Source organism: Pseudoliparis swirei, chromosome 19 (assembly GCF_029220125.1).
Source record: "Pseudoliparis swirei isolate HS2019 ecotype Mariana Trench chromosome 19, NWPU_hadal_v1, whole genome shotgun sequence".
Taxonomy (NCBI): Eukaryota; Metazoa; Chordata; class Actinopteri; order Perciformes; family Liparidae; genus Pseudoliparis; species Pseudoliparis swirei.
The window spans coordinates 14332177-14349004 of NC_079406.1; the positions used below are offsets into that span (position 1 = coordinate 14332177).

General features: G+C 44.3%; 1 protein-coding gene across 1 annotated transcript; it reads right to left on the reverse strand.

Annotated features, from left to right (window-relative positions):
- Window positions 1–5473: 5473 nt before the first annotated feature.
- fgf18a (fibroblast growth factor 18a) lies at window positions 5474–14743 on the reverse strand. The gene is made up of 5 exons (XM_056439312.1): window positions 13222–14743; window positions 9858–9897; window positions 9566–9746; window positions 7773–7879; window positions 5474–7631 (listed from the first exon to the last, which is right to left on the reverse strand). Exons 1-5 carry the CDS (start codon window positions 13251–13253, stop codon window positions 7359–7361), a joined length of 633 nt encoding a protein of 210 aa, XP_056295287.1. The 5' UTR covers window positions 13254–14743; the 3' UTR covers window positions 5474–7358.
- Window positions 14744–16828: the final 2085 nt, after the last annotated feature.

A 16828-nucleotide genomic window follows, 5' to 3' on the forward strand; every position in this document is an offset into this window, starting at 1 on the left:
AAGAGAAATTATAATAAGAAAATAGATGGGTACATCAAGTCAAATATGTAGAAAATAATAATAAATATATAGAATATAGAAGGCTATTAAAAGAAAACATTCAAAGTAATGAGATAGTCTGTCATTAAAATTATACTGTAGTCATGTTTTTTTATTAAAAGTGATAAAAAAGTCAATTTTATGTCAATAAAATATAACAATGTTATAGTATAGAATGTCATCAACATCTCAAAGTATAGTATGCCATAAGAATATAGTAAAAGATCGTGGTAAATGACATGTATTTTAAAAGTCTTAAAAAATAAATGATGTTTTTCATTAAAAAGTCTGGATAGAATGTAATGAATAAAGTCACAGCTTATATATATTAATTGTATTAAATGTCAATACATTTCATAAAAGTCAGTAAAGTATGTCATTCAAAATATATTTATTGTATTTTTCATTAAAATGTCATTTAAAGTTTGAAAGGGTTGTATGTCATCAAGCTCATAAAAGTCATAATATAGTATGTTCTACAATTGTAACCAGAGGAGAGCAACCAACTCTGTAAAATTCAAGCATGTCTTAACGACATAAAAACATGGATGACCTGCAACTTCTTGATGTTAAACTCAGACAAAACCGAAGTAATTTTAATCGGCCCTGAGCACCTCAGAGATCAATTATCTGGTGATGTGGTTTCTGAAGACGGCATTGCCCTGGCATCCAACACCACTGTAAAGAATCTTGGCGTTATCTTTGATCGGGACTTGTCCTTTAACTCCCACGTAAAGCAAATCTCAAGGACTGCATTCTTTCATCTACGTAATATTTCAAAATCAGGCACATCTTGTCTCAAAAGATGCAGAAAAATTGGTTCACGCGTTCGTTACTTGAGACTGGATTACTGCAACTCCTTATTATCAGGCTGCTCTAATAAATCTCTTAGGTCCCTCCAGTTGATCCAGAATGCTGCAGCTCGTGTTCTCACTAAAACTAAGAAAAGAGATCACATCACTCCTGCACTAGCTGCTCTGCACTGGCTCCCAGTAAAATCAAGAATCACTTTTAAAATTCTTCTCTTAACCTACAAAGCCTTGATTGGTGATGCTCCATCATATCTTAAGGAGCTTGTAGTACCATATTGCCCACTAGAGAGCTACCCTCACTAAATGCGGGACTACTTGTAGTTCCTAGAGTCTTAAAAAGTAGAATGGGAGCCAGAGCCTTTAGTTATCAAGCTCCTCTTTTATGGAACCAGCTTCCAATTTCAGACCGGGAGGCAGACACAGTCACCTCGTTTAAGAGTAGACTTAAGACCTTCCTCTTTGACAGAGCTTATAGTTAGGGCTGAATCAGGTTCACCTGGTCCAGCCCCTTGATATGCTGCTATAGGCTTATAGCTGCCGGGGGACGTTTTAGGATGCACTGAGTACCTATCTCCTCTTTTTTCTCTCCTTAAGGATGAATTTTCATCTCTCAATCACACGTTACTAACTCTGCTTTCTCCCCGGAGTCCTTTTGACTTCACGTCTCATGGGGTCATCGGACCCTATGAGACGGCATAGATCCTATCTGCCTGATGGATCGTCTGGGTCGTGGAATTCCTGCTCATGACTACGCCACTGTCCTGTTGAGACTCCGCCCACTGTTGAGACTCCGCCCTCCTCCTCCCCACCGCCATCTGCCTGATGGATCGTGGAGGTCTCCATCGTGGAATATGCCTACTATGAACTATTCATACACTCTGTCATATTCATTGAATGTATTTTAACTCTAAATCTGTCCTTCTGTACACATTACATCTATTGCATCTGTCCATCCTGGAGAGGGATCCTCCTCTGTTGCTCTCCTCCAGGTTTCTTCCCTTTTTTTCCCCCTGAAGGGTTATTTGGGAGTTTTTCCTGGTCCGATGTGAGGTTTTGGGGCAGGGATGTCTATGTGTACAGATTGTAAAGCACTCCGAGACAAATTTGTAATTTGTGAAATTGGGCTATACAAATAAACTGAATTGAATTGAATTGAATTAATATAACGTAGTAGTATATCATGTCATAAAGTAGTCATTACATTGTAATAAAAACTAATAGTATATTATGTCATAAAGTACTCATAAAATGTAATTGAACATTACATAGTTGAAAGACATAATATAGTATGTACTAAAAAGTCATAAAATAAAAAGGTTTAAGAAGTCCTGAACATTTCCTCGTAAATTCAATTATTCTAAATAACAGTATAATATGTCATCATAATGTCATAAATGCAATTGAGGATTTTTTCATATTGTATTTCATAAAAATAAATAGTATATAGTCATAAATGTCTTTGAAAGTAAAATTTCAATAGAAAAAAACATCTTAAAAAGTAATTGTTTAATAATAAAATGTAATTCAAAAGTAATTGTCGTAAATAAATTAATTGTCCTAACAAATTATATAGAACGTCAAAGTTCTAGTATGTCATACAAAAATAATTATATAGTGATGGTAAAATATGACATTTATTGTTTTATTGTATCTTCTGTGTATGTAACAATAAAATATAGTAATAATAAAACATCGTTTGTAATGAAAAAGTAATTGAATAGTTTTTCATTAAAAAATAAGTCATCGTATACTATGACAAAAGTGAAAAATATCACATCAATGCCTTGTAATAGTGTCGTATCTCATAAAGGGTTCTGAAGTCACCAGCCTTTGTGCCTGTGGCTGAGTGGCGGTGACGTACTCAACGTGTGTGTGTTGGTGGTTCAGTTATCTGTGGTTGACTGGTCGTTAAATTAGCTATTAGTCAAACACACCGTCCAAAACACAGACAGTGAGCAAACTGTCTGTTTGCTTCCACACACACCTTAACTTATTGCATTTTGGATTTGCGCTATGTTTAATAATAATACTAATAATACACACTGATAGTGCTCTGCGCAGCAGTGGGTTAGCCAAATTACTTAGTGTTACACAGAACCATCTTAGAATCATTTGAAACTGTTAGGAAAGGGTGAAAAAAGAAGAGTGATTGGATGAACCATGTGTCAATCAAGCTCTGGCCGCAGACAGTCAGGTGAAGACTTTTCCATTGAGAAAAAGCTTCAGTGGTGTTCTTTGCTCTTTCATAAATGAAGAAATACGCTCCAACTCTGATATAGCTGATGCTATTGCAGCATCCACACTAACCTCTTTAGGAACCGCCATTGTCTTTTAGAAGGGCCGGTCGCCTCTCCATGTCCTCTCGAACACACGCACACACCTGTAGCTGCAAGTTGCTCTTCAGAAGACGCTGATTGGTCCAGCACATGGTTTGCAGGACACATATATTACTTGAAGCCTCATGAGATGGGATTGTGTATGATATGCAATCCTCCTGAGATCTTGTGACATCGCGAGAATCCGTCTGCAGAACAGGATACAACCCAATTCCTCTTCACTTCCTTGGACTCAACGGGCAATGAGGGCTTCTCAACAACACTGAAAGCAGCACTTCTGGGGGCCGATCCTAAGCAGCCACTGCACTAGTTTTATAAAAAAAGATTACAATATATATGTACAAATTAAACACAATTGATCCTCAACTTTGTATAACAGACTTAATTGATACACTTTGGCCTTTAGTTTATTAAATTTTACTTTGTACACATTTGACCAAAGAATCCTGCACACTACCAATAACTTATACTCACTTTATTAACAATGTATCAGTCCCCAGACCTTCATTGGGTCAAGATAAGTTAGAACTTTTTTACTTTAACAAAGCGAGTACATGTAATTGACGGTACGTAGAAGTCCTCGGGTTTTCAATCGTCCAAAGTTGAACAAATCAAAATAACTGAAGGCAAATTTGCATCAACATAGACGTCACAATATTAAAAGCAACTTTCTTTAATTTGAAACCACATTATATATAAGTTACAAATGTATTTGCTTCTAGGTATCTGTCAGTAAGACTTTCCAATATGTTTATAATTGTTAACTTTTTTACAATTTGGACATTTTATCAACAAATGTTGGTTCAACCGCTGTGGGATGACAGTGTATCAAGGGTGGCCACCAGGTGGGAGTAGAAACTTAGCAATCATCCGACAGTGTGTTCTGTTTTGGAGACTTGGGCTCTGACTGGTTGGTAGCCAAGTTAAAGTCTAAACAACCTGTTACAGTAGATCACATACTCAGTTTGTAAATACTGTAACTGTGAAGGAGGAATGTGCATTTCAGATGCTTAAAGTCGTGCCTGTACAGACCTGGCTAGTGTAATCGAGCTCTATATGTGTCCGTATGGTCAACACACAGTGTGTATTCTCTCGACTCGTCGAGGGAGGGGACTCGGTTTTCAACATTTCTGGGTTTAGTTTTGTATAGCAGAATGTTTAAAATGCAGTGAATAAGTTATGTGGGATGGATTGGTGTTTGGTGGAGCACCATTAGTCTATGATGTGTGTATGAGTTGGATATGGGTGTGTGTGCTTCCTCTGGGTCTGTGGGATTTTGGCCCATAATTCCTGCAGCTCTCAGGTCACAGCTCCTTTCTCACGCACATATTTGGCATTCCTTCCCCGACATGATTACCATACACCTTCCACTCTGGGTTTGGCTCCGCGGAATATTTCCATCATTCCCGAGTGGAACTAGAGCAACGTTCCAGAAATGAACAACTCACCCCACCACCCCCTACTCGCTCTTCTTTATCCCACCCCGCACACCCTGTTTCCCCTCCGACCCCATCTCCCCCGTATACCAACCCCTCCAGCACAGATTCCTGCTGCCTTCCAATAGGATTCCTCTGGAACAACCCTTTTCCCCCTGAGTCAGCTGTTTGTGTCTGCCGGCATGATTGGGTCATTTGGCAGCGACATCTCTTCAGTGACCTCCCGCTTGGATGGGGAAGGAAGGGGAGGTATGGGGGGATAAGAGCAGGATAGAGGAGAGCAAAGGAAGTCTAACTCACGACTGCATGTTCCCTTCCACTGGTCGGTCTGATCCTTCATGTTGTATAATTATGGCAAAACTTTATAATGTGGACGTCACGATGGATTTTGAACAGTCAGTGCTCTCGAGTGAGGCGGGTCCATCTTAGGTTTAAAATTCTTTAAAGGAATGTAGTGTCTGAGTTTTGAACTTCAGTGACTTCAACATATACTGACAAGATCTATATCAACCACAGAACTGTTCTTCAACCTTTCTGTTCTTCCCCTTGTCTCGATTAGAAATCTGCAGATTTGGTTTTAAAGCACTAAAGTTTTGGAATAACTTTTTGATTGTTGTGGGAAATAGAACATTTTATAGTTTTGAAGTCACAGTCTGTGATTGGCCCTTACAACTTTTCAGATAATATTAGTCATATCGTTTTCCAAAGAACTGTCTTTTCTTACAACTAATCTTTTCATACATCATGCCAATAGATAGTGAATAAATCGTATTATGAGTGGGCAATGTTGATACAATATATCAGAGTCGATGCAATTCTAGCATTGTCAATTCAATAAATTAGACCTGCATCCTGTTTGATTGCAATGTAAATAATGGAATACAACCAGTTATATTAAAGTGATAGATATCTTGGTATAAGCTGTATGGCACAATCTCTGATGAGTGACAAATCTATACTGTATCATGGTATATCTCATCACTTCGCCGAAATCACTATTTCTCTGAGCCCAGGAAAATGTCTTGGCTTCTTTTGTTCAACCAACAGTTTAAAACCCAAAGATATTCAATTTAGAGTGATATACAGAGAAAACAACCAAACCCTCATATTACAGTAGCTGGAACAAGCAAATGTTGGTAATTGTTGCTTAATACATGACAATTATTACTGAACAAAATAGATGCCAAATCATTTTTTTGTCGATCAACTTATTGGGCTTTAAAGCCAGCCACATCTCGGGGCTCGGCACACTTGAATCTCTTTCTACAATATATTCTTTGACAGAAAAGAAAGCATGTTAAGAAGCAGTTTAAAGAAGCTGTGAGACACAGGACAATTTTCTGTTTACTGAGTCGAGAAAGACTGCTGCACACAGAGCTGAAATAAATAAATGACAATAATTTTATCGTAATAATTAGAAGAACCATCATAGTAAGATTGCTTATTTAGGGTTTCTGTCTTCTTTTATATATATAATATATATAACTTTCAATAAATTGTTCCCTTTAATATGTTTTCTCCTGTGTGTATGCTTGAGACTTTGGTTTGTTCCACTGAATGTCCTGGTAGCAGCATTCTGTATCCACGGTGTCGCGCAGGAGCATCATCCCCTGGGTCGTTTCTATAGCAATGCTAATGGGAAAGGCACCCTCCCCGCAATGCTCGCCCCTGCACTTGTCATCCTCTGCACCTATAAGCGGAGGGTGTAGTGTCCTTGGGGGAGTGGGGGGAGGAGTCATGAAGAAGGTCTCCAGTTGTCTTTGGTCGGTTGTTGGTTTGGTCTGCTGTGATTGGCGAGCTGTTTTTGGTGCAGCTTGGTTTTTATACATTCCAGTTCTTAAAGCTTCAGTCCCTGCGGTGAGTTGTCACGGGTTCATGCAGGGACTGGATGGTCCCTTTCCAGAGTCCCTCGTGATCCAGCTTCACTTATGGTTGATGGTGCACTCACTCACACACACACACACACACAAACACACACACAACCTTACAAACATTTCCTTGTCTTCTCGTTCTTACAAACATGCGTTTATTCAGTAAGTCACTCACTCGATCGTTCCCTCATTCATCCTTTTGTCAGCAGTCGCACAGGTTCACACCAATTTTGCAGTGAGACAAATAAGTGCGTCACATGTCAGCGGTCCATTATTGGTCCATTTGATCTGTGAAGATCACTCTGTCCCTTTGTCCACTCTGCCGTTTTCCCGTCTTTCCTCTTTTCCCTTTATCCGTAGGCTAAGCACCCACTCTCTTGTTCAGCCAGTCTTTCCCCATCCCTTGTTCTATCTCTAGTCCAGTTGTAATCCCATACATGACATTGTCCTTCTGGTCCAGAACAGGAGACACGAAGACCTTGTGGGTTTGGTTGAATTGGAATAAAGGCCTTCGTAGAGCCTGGGACTCTGGATGCCCTTCAGCTTCCCTGTCAGTTTTTCTGGCCTATGAATGGAAGCTGAGCATGTCCATGAAGCTTCCAGCGATGGACCAGTAATGGTCCAGTTGGCCCAGTAGGGGAACTAAAACTAAGAGGAATGATCACTAACTAGTGGGCTGTAGTGGCAAATTAGTAGGTGTAAAGCTAAACCCCATGAATGATTCATCAAGTTTCTGGTCAATGTTTGTCCCAACAAAGAGAGGTGTTCAGTCGTGTGTGACGGAGGAGATGACTGGGTTAGCTATTGGCCGGCTCAGGTCAAGGCTCTGGATGAAAAGACAGTGGGTGCTCGTGTTCGCCAGTACTAGCGGGGCCCGGTAGCACGCACCCGCTTGCCCCGCTTGCTGACGGTGGTGAAGCGAAAGGGGGTGGTGAGGTCTGGCTGCTCACCCGGCGGGAAGCGCTTCATGAAGTGTACGTCCTGCTGGTTCGGGAGTGTGTGGGGACCACGGCGAGGACGACCTCTTTTAGTGAAGCCCACATACCAGCCTGTGTGGCGTGCTGACATCAGAGCTGTGTAGTGGTTTTCCAGAACCTTTTCCACAAAAACGCAGTCATCGCTTCGGTTACTGGCCTTCTGAGAGAGCAGAGAAACCACAGGTACCCACATGCACACGCACACGCACGCACATTGGGAGAAACAAAGAGAGGCTGGTCAGGACACTTTAAGATCATTCGATTTTTTGATCAACATGTCTCTGAAATAAAGAAGTCTCACCTTTCCGACCAGCTTTCCGCGGCGGTTCATGCACAGGTAGAAATTGGTTTCTTTGCCCCGGATTCTCACCTGGCTACCAAAGGTATCAGCCTCCACTACGAGCTGGGCTTGTGAAGGGACAGACAGAGGGACAGACAGACATTAGAGCCGCAGGCAATGCAGACAAATACAGTATGTTGTGTTTGCAGGATGTCAGAAGTTTACACAAATATAAGAGGGAGAAAGATAAAGCTCACCCAGAGTAAAAGAGCTCAGTGAGTTTCATGTCGCGTGAGCTCATTCCATTGCAGTGAACAACATTCAAGTCATCACTAGTGTCACGTGAAGTGTGGCACAGATTACCAGCCATGCCATTAAATCAGATTTGGGTTTTCAAATCAGATAAGCCATTCACAATAAATCCCAGTTTTAGGATTCATGGTTGCTATTTAAATGTGCTGATAAATCACAGGCCGATGTAAATGTCCCTGGCTGGACAGATGGTTGTCAGATAAGCCCGGTCACACACATGGATGTGAGGCTGCCGACCGCAAATGGGCCTCGTAAAAAAGATAACAGCCAAAAGTAGACAGAGCACGGTGGGCCGAGAGGAGCGGGAGAACAGACTGAGTGTCTGAGATACCGTTGTTTTAAGGTGAGTGCGTGTGTGTGTGTGTGTGTGTGTGTGTGTGTGTGTGTGCCCCTCTGTGTATTTGTGTGTGTGCAGGTGCATGTATGTTCATCCTTCCAGGCAATAACGCTTCACCAACAACACATCTTCACAGAGCGCTTGTGCCTGTTTAAAAATAAATCCCTAAAATGGTTCCGACATGACCTGAGTCAACAAAGGGGTCAAGAGAAATCAATACCTCCCTCCCTCTTGCCCTCTTCCGCTCTCTTCCCCCAACTCTCCTCTCGTCTCCCTTCTGCTCTTCCACTTCATGCGTATACCTTCATGCACCCGCCTCGTCGACGCTTTATGTCTTCTCTCTCTGCTCCTGGTTCCTCCGTGTAATGCCTCATCGTTGCTTCGTTTTGGGGTGGATTGTTCAGCTTAGGGCTGGTATTTGTCTACAAGCAGACATGCTTTTGTGTCCATGGTTCCATCTTTGGCTTGAAGTGGCGTGACGTGTTTGTGAATCGATACGATGTGCAATAAGAGCGACCATCTGAGCACATGTAGAAATATGAACTCCAGCTGTGTGGCTTGGTTTTCTTCTGCCCATTGATTGTGTGTGGTTTAAGAATGGGTTCGACGTCATTACAGATGGAGAACGGTTGAAAGGAGGAGGGAGTGGGGGATGGACAGAGGGAGTGTTCGAGGGTGGAGGGAGGGACGGAGAGGAAGCCTGCTGTTTTAAATCCAGAGGAGACTACAGGGAGGATGAGAAATCAATGCAGGGATCGATGAAGGAGATGAGTTTCTAACGCTCTACCTGCCAGGCTTTTCCCGCTAACTCACACTTGTTCTCTCTCTTCCTCTGTCTCTCTCTCTCTCTCTCTAGTGAATCATTGAGTCAGCAGCCAGTCGATGAGGTCTTTGTACTCCCAAGACAAGCTCCACTGCCCCTCTGCCAAAGCCTGGGGAGGCATGTGTGTGTGCTTTTGTGAGTGTGCCGGCACAGTTGCATTCTGTATCCGTTCATGCATGCATTTGGTCAACCTTCAAGTCTTTGTGCTCGCAGCCGTTAGTCTGTGTGAGTCTGTGCTTGTGTGTGCAGGGAAACATCTAACTATGTATTCACTGACTCGCACGTAGCAAAGTGCCTGTGTTCTAGTGTGTGTGTGTGTGTGTGTGTGTGTGTGTGTCTTACCAAATTTGTCTCCATCTTCTCCTCGAGCGCTGATTCTGCGTCCCAGTACTTGGACGTGTTTGCCGCTGGTGCGGCTGTAGAGCTGGTAGACGCGGTGGTGTCGTCGGCTCATGGTGTCTCGCACCTGTGTTTGGTTCTCCACATGCACGCTGAAGTTGACCCCATCCACACCAAGTACCTGCTGAGAACACACACACACACACACACGTGTAAAGATTGGCATATGTTTACACATACATAACTTTTCCGATGTAATGTCTGAACATTCTTTGTCAAGTATTCAGACACTTACCTGTAATGGATCGCACATCACCAGCAACATCTGGATACATCTGGAAAAAGTGGAAACAGATGGATTCAGAAATATCTAAGCAACATTAAATATTGGAAGAGTTATGTGTGACACCATCATTTCCATCTCTTTCATCTCGGCTATTCGTTCTGTTCAACATCTCTTTTCCTTATTGGGTTATTACTCACATTGCTCGGTGTGTGGCTGGCACAGAGACATGACATGCAGACAGCAGGCAGATGTCCAGGGACCGACAGACAGACCCACCCACAGCTGTGTTTATTGTTACGCTACTAGCCTTCAGTCCAAACCCACTTTCTGACCCTGTGACTTTCACAACACCAAAATCTGGCCTCCAAATGACCTGATTGGACTGTGGTGAAATGTTAAACATACCGAGACAACGAGAACAGTCTTTGGATTTGCACATCTAAGGGACTGCGCTGGCTCATTTTAATCCTCTGTGTATGTCGGACAGCTGGGCTGGACTACAGGTGTACGCGAAGCGGTGATGTGGCTTTGGAGAGCAGCAGAGTGTGCTTTGATTTTCTATGAATAAGTGGCACGATCTACCACAACGTGTGGAAAGGTTATTTATTGGGGAATCACTTGGTCGGGAATAATCATGACGATGTAGCATGAAGCAACTTTTGAGTATTATTTCTTATGACTTGCTTATCCTTCTGATCTGGATCTTCAGAGACATTTATGATGGAAACAGCTGGTTTCAGTTAAAATAAAAAAAAATCTCACTTCATCACAATGCTTAATTGAATTTTAGACCTTGACCTTGGATACATCGTGTTATTGACAGACTTAGTAAGGGAGTGATCTACTCTGGCAGACCTTCAACTGGTCTGAATTAGCGGCTGAAGACATGATGAAGTTCAGAACCAAGTGTGTGGGCTCAAAAACAATTCTACGAATTGTGTCTTTCCCCACCTCATCTTCTCTGTCTCTCCCTCTCTCTCTTTGTACTCCACTCTTACTTTCTCACTTGTCATCCTCCCTATCTCTTCTCTCCCTCCCTGTCTTTCTGTCCACTCTACCTTTCTCCTATCGTTCCCTGCCTCCAATCTTCCTTTATGTTTGGGGTTAGCACGGGGACTCCTCCACACTGTCATGGGCATGCACACAGATGTGCAGATGTGCGCGGGGTGTATGTGTGCGTACAGGAGGAACAGGCAGCTGACAGCTGGGCCAAAGCAAAGACATACACACTGCTGAGAGAGGGAGATAGTGAAGAGAGAGATACACTGAGAGATACACAAAGGGATAGGGAGAAGGAAGGTGATGTCAGAATAAATAGAGGGGAGATGAAGCAAGAGAAAGGCTGACAGATAATAAGAGAGATGAGCGATAGAATCAGAAAGAAGATGCACAGATGTGAGAAGGAGAGAGTGAATAAGACTATGGTTACATTTTGTAGGAAGAAAGAAAAAAACTGTCAAAATGAGAGACAGAAGGGTAACCACAGAGTGTGGCCTGGCGTGAGAAGTAGACAAAAAGATAAATAATTGGAAAGAAAGAAGAGGGGGTTTGAACTCATGCACATCGTAACACATGTCACTGCCTCCTGACTAACACACATACATATGCTTCCTCTCTCTTCCCTCCTCCTCCTCCTCCTCCTCAACCTTTCTTTCCCAGAGCTGGTGTGTTGGCCCCTGAGTCGTTATAATAAATGCAGATAACCTGGGCAATGCAGCATGTTGGCCCTCACATTTTGTCTGCGCAGCCCAAAAAACCTGAGCGCCTGTGCATTGTGAGGACTCTCAGCTGTTAAAACACCACGGCTGCACTGCTGCCGAGGACACTGCAGGAAAAGTGCCTCGGCGCTGGATTCCCCCACTCCCACAAAAACCACAGACACTCCATATTATGCCAGCCACAGAGAGAAAGAGAAGGAGAGAGGATCAACCGGGGGGTGGGGGAGGGATGAGAAAACGAGAAAATAAGAGAGTGCAGAGTAAAAGTCGGGTAAAGTAAAGACAGAAGGAGGTATGGAGAGAGGGAAAGCCCGGTGCGCCTTGGCCGGCTGCCAAAACAAGCAAGGGTCTGACATCATAAACCTGCGTCCCAGCAGATCGACCATATGGAGACTGCGGTTAGACGAGCAGGCCTCGGTGCCGAGGAGTGAGAGCGGTTGGCCTGGTGGGACTCAGCACGGAGCAGTGGTTTCAGCTGTGTGTAGCAGCGGTTAGCGCGGTAGGCCGACACCGGAGCAGCGGGCTACGGCACAGTGCAAGCGTTTCAGATGTTCAGCAGTGGGCCTCGGTGAAGAATGGCGGTTAGGCTAGAAGGCGTGTGAGTGGTATCAGCAGTAAGAGAGCCGATGGTGGAACAATTGTTAGGGAAGCAGAGCGCCTCGACAGGGAGCTGAGCATTAACAGGTTGTTGTGGCATTTGGACTTTAGTATAATCACGTTGGTAAAACAGCAGATGTAGTGAAGAGACTGTGGTAAAACTAAAGAAAACTGGAAGAAGGAAATGAATAGAAAGACTCTGGAAGACCTCAACTAAAAAGCAGCAGACTAAACAGTAAAACTGCTCCTCCTCGGATACTGCCGGAGCAACATCATTCAACAGTTATTAATTCATACTTTTTTTTAAGATCAAGTATCAGCGGAAAAAAATAGGTAGAAGCAAAATAGGAAGACAAATGTATAGCCGTGAGGTGGTTAAGTGGAGAGAGTGTGTGTGGAGACACACACGAAGAAATAGAAAGTCAGGCAGACACCAGCAGCAGCACACACCCTGTCCAGGTTGTGTGAGGAATGAGAAGTATCTGGAGATGACTGCCATCTGGGAGAAGTACAGCCGACACAAAGAAAGAAAAATAAATCCCTTGGCTTTTAACAAGACACACCTCAAATGGGCAAACTCAAGCCCCCTGACTGTATCCTCCTCCCTTGGATTTGCTCTTGGCACTTTATCACTCTCCTATCCCACTAGATAAAGACGTGTTATTTGACTCAACTTCAGACATATTTTTAATGGGGAGAAAAACATTTTTTTGGCGATGGGAAAATGTATTTTTCTAATTCAGCTTGGCCATCCCTGAAGTAAGTGCAGATGGGGATGGAGATGTTTATGGCAGGTTTTATGAGTAACAGGGTCCTGACTGTGACCCAGTGACCCTGAACTGTCAGCCAATCACAACAGGGCCTTCTGTGGCATGTTTTCTATGGGGACTGATGAGGAGTGATGTAATCGTTAGACACTGCAGCCTTCCTCTCCATCATCTTCATCTTTAGCTTTGCCGGTCAATAAACTATAGTTTAAACAACTGGAAAAAAAACATTTTTATGACCCACCTACATAAATATAATTATTACATAATAAAGTGATAAAAGTAACTTACAAGACGGTCAGCGTGGAAAGAAGGGGCCACATTGCTTCCCCCCTCCACTATGGAACTTGTCCCAGAGACAGTCTCCTCGCTCGGTCTAAGCCAGTCCGACAGTCCAGAGGGTTCCCTCGTGTTTTGTGAATCCGCTCGAGGTTGTGCAGTCAAAGAGTCAGCGGACACTCCCGTTGGCATCGGCGGCGGCGTGCCCCGGTTCTCCCGGCGTGCGTAAATGTGCGGGCACGGGCAATGTGGGGCGTGAAGCCGGGTTAACTGTGCCACTGTGACCGTCGGGCAACCTCTAACAGCTGTCCAGAGTGGTGGAGAGGACGGATGGGCGGGGAAGCAAAGGGGGAGGTTGGGACTTTAAAGGCTGCGCGTCCCCGACAAGGAGAGGAACAGGTGAATCGCGCTCACGCGTCACATATAACCAATTCCAATCGACCTTGTGCGGTGCGTGCGTAATCCAAAGCGTAACGTTTCAGTGCAGGAGCAAGCTTCTGGTCACCACACTTAATTCTGTAGCCGGTGAGATGATAAAGGAAAGTGGTAGAGTGTTTGTTCCAGACAGGAGTAGCAGGCGGGTTTAGTACCAGCAGAGCAGGGTCAGGAGCTGTTGGAGGTGGGCTACCTGGGCTGGCTGATGGAGCAAACCGTGAACTGGAGACGGGGGCTCTGCGGGCGCAGGGTAATGCAGGGCCTCGGTCATGACTGCGCCCCCACGCTGGCTCAACGGGTCTGTGGCTCAGGTGACACCGAACAACAGTGTCCGAGAGAGAAGGTGATAAGGTCCCAGAGCGGTCCAGCTCAGAGGGGTGTATGGAGTTCTGAATGAAAATGGGAGGGGATAATATAGGAGAAAGAAAGGCGAGGGAGGGAGGGAGGGAGGGGTGGCTGTAAAGGATGGGAACAGCTGTGACTGGGTGGCGGACTCAGCCACCCGCGACACAGCGAGGAAATGACAGCCGCACTTTGCACCTGATTTTGCGGACTTCCCTGCTTGCCTCAGCCGCTGCTTACCGCTTGGCTGCAGAAGTCTTCCCTGCGCCCTCTTGACACAATACCAGCCCAAACACAGCACGATGACATCACCGCCAAAATGTTTGAAGGGGGAAAATGCAATCCGACCTTTTTATTTATTTATTTTAAAAGAAAGTTTAAGCAGTTACTCGGTTGGGAGAAAAACGCGAAAGTCTCGTCGTTCCGAAAAAACAACAACTCCGCGCTGCAAGAGGAGAGGAGGCGAGCTCACCAGTTTCTGAAGAAATAAAAGTTCAAACGTGCGCAGTGGAAACGTGTTTACCCCAAATCACACTGTCAGATCGACTCTCAGTTTAGAACCTGTGCTTCTTCCTCATATATTTCCCCTCCCTGTTTCATTCAGACACCAGAGGAGAAAATGCTAAGAGAGAACCCCAAAAGAACCAAGTCGTGCCTTTTTATCCACTTCACTGGAATTATGCAGATCCTCCTTCCTTTTAAAAAATGCCAAGGTTTCCTTCAACGAAAAGCTCTTCTTGAGGGGGGCTGCACAGGAGAGGCGCGTCGGCAGGCACCGACCTCACTCCAAGAAAAACCAGAACAAGACTTTAACGCGGATCAATCCTCCCTCCTCTCCTCCCTCCCTTCCACCTCTCTCTCTCCTCCTCCTCCTCTCTCTCACCCTGCAAACATATACATTTTTCGTTAAAAAAATCTGCTAATGAGGTGAGATGATTTCACTTGTTTACAATGCAAAGCAACTGGCTTCTATCTAATATTCTCAAATTAGGTAATTTTCTCTACTAATCATCTAATATTTGTTTGCGGGAATTCCGAAAAGACGTAAATACATTGAAGTCGAATGATGTAATTGTATCGATTTCATTTGTTTGACGATTTTGAAGTGGATTTCAGATTGTCTGTGAGAGTGGCAGAAACTCTCTCCATTGTTTTAGATTTCATCTCCACAAAACAAAGACACCTGCCTCAGTCAGGTGAACATCTGTCTTCTACTCCTGGGGACTTCTGGCTCTGCATTATGTCTGAAGATGATCTTAACCATGCAGCTTCAGTAGCCCTGGACTCAGGGTTGAGGGTGGATGGCAGTATGCGCGCACACACGCACGCACGCCCCCCCACACACACAAACACACACAAACGCACACACACACACACACACACACTCGGACACATTCAGAGCTGCCGCGCTTTGAAGTGATGTATTTTGACTCCCCATTTCATAACTTTTAAGTTAAACCTTAAGAGGGAAAAATGAAAAAGGAGAATGAGAGACAGTCGGGAGGACGGTATGTAAGCACGGACAAGGATCCAAAACGAACATTTCTCAGGGATTTCGGCAGCAACGCCCGCTCTGCGCTCCCAAAACTCCCTCTCGCCGCCGCACAACCGCAGACGGTCAGCCAAGCCAACACAACACTCTTGCCATACCTTTCATTCTCTCTCTCTCTCATACACGCACGCACGCACCCAAGCACGCACGCACGCACGCACGCACACACACACACACACACAGACAAACGCTCACCTACACACGCAGACATACACACATATATGTCGAGGGAAACAGATTAAATGTGTGTGTATGTGAAATGGGAGGGGGTTGGCCTCATACATCAGGGACAGTTATTTTGGCTCCAAGTGTGAGGCTATTCTTTTCAACATTGTACTTTCAGACACACAAACAAACACACACACACACACACACACACTTCTGCAACTGGACGGGGTTGAGCAGGGCTGGGTAGGGGTACTGTGGTTGAATGCCTTTCCAGTCATGCTCCATAGACAGCCCTCTGGCCTTTTTTCCGACTACTGGCTCTCTCTCGCTGTGCACCTGTGTCTGGGTGCTGCTCACCGCACTGCTGCGAGGGACACAAGTGTAAATGTTGTGGAGAAGGATTTGAACCACATTCTGGTGATGAGGAATGAGGCCCGTCTGGTACTCTTAAGCCCAGATGGAAGGGTTCAGAACAGGGACGATAGCACATCTTGGTACAATGGTGGAGTAAGAAAAAGCAGACGGAGGAGCTCAACTCCATCCACATACTGGGCATGGAAGCCTGATTTAACAATAGTGGATTTGTAAAGAGTAGATATTCCAAAAGGATTGCTGCCGAGATGATCTCACTCCCATTGTAAATCCGTAAAAATGCCTTGTACACTAAGATTTATACTAAAATGACAGGCTTTGGGTAAAATACAAAAAGAAAATAAAGGCAGAAATTAAACGGAGTCTCATTAACATCTGGAGTAACAGACAGTTATAATAACACATTATTCATAAATCAATTGTAAGCTGCAGCAGCAAGTTTTAAACATTAATTAGCTTGCTCTGTCTGTGGAGTTGTTTTGATAAATGTTACCTGGGTTCGGAAATTACATTTCATGTAGAAAAAAACCCAACATAAAGTTGTGTGTGTGGGGGTGGTGGGGAGGGTAGGGGGGGGGGGGTGTCAACCAGGTCCTTTCTTCCTCTCTCCTTCTTTCACATTGCTCTCTCTCATTCATTTTCTGTCCTCCCTATCTGTCTCTTTAATCTCCCCGGCTGTTTTTTATCTGCTCACTCGGTCCCTCCCTCTGTTTGCAGCCAGCATATTGATTGCCCATGTTTTTGCCTCTG

What these genes read in the sequence shown, in the direction of transcription:
- fgf18a (XM_056439312.1), bottom strand. Translation starts at nt 13,253, where the DNA reads ATGTGGCCCCTTCTTTCCACGCTGACCGTCTT. An exon ending in CTTTCCACGCTGACCGTCTT is followed by an intron (nt 9,898 to 13,221) that starts GTAAGTTACTTT and finishes CACTTTTTCCAG; the next exon opens with ATGTATCCAGATGTTGCTGG. An exon ending in TGATGTGCGATCCATTACAG is followed by an intron (nt 9,747 to 9,857) that starts GTAAGTGTCTGA and finishes GTGTGTTCTCAG; the next exon opens with CAGGTACTTGGTGTGGATGG.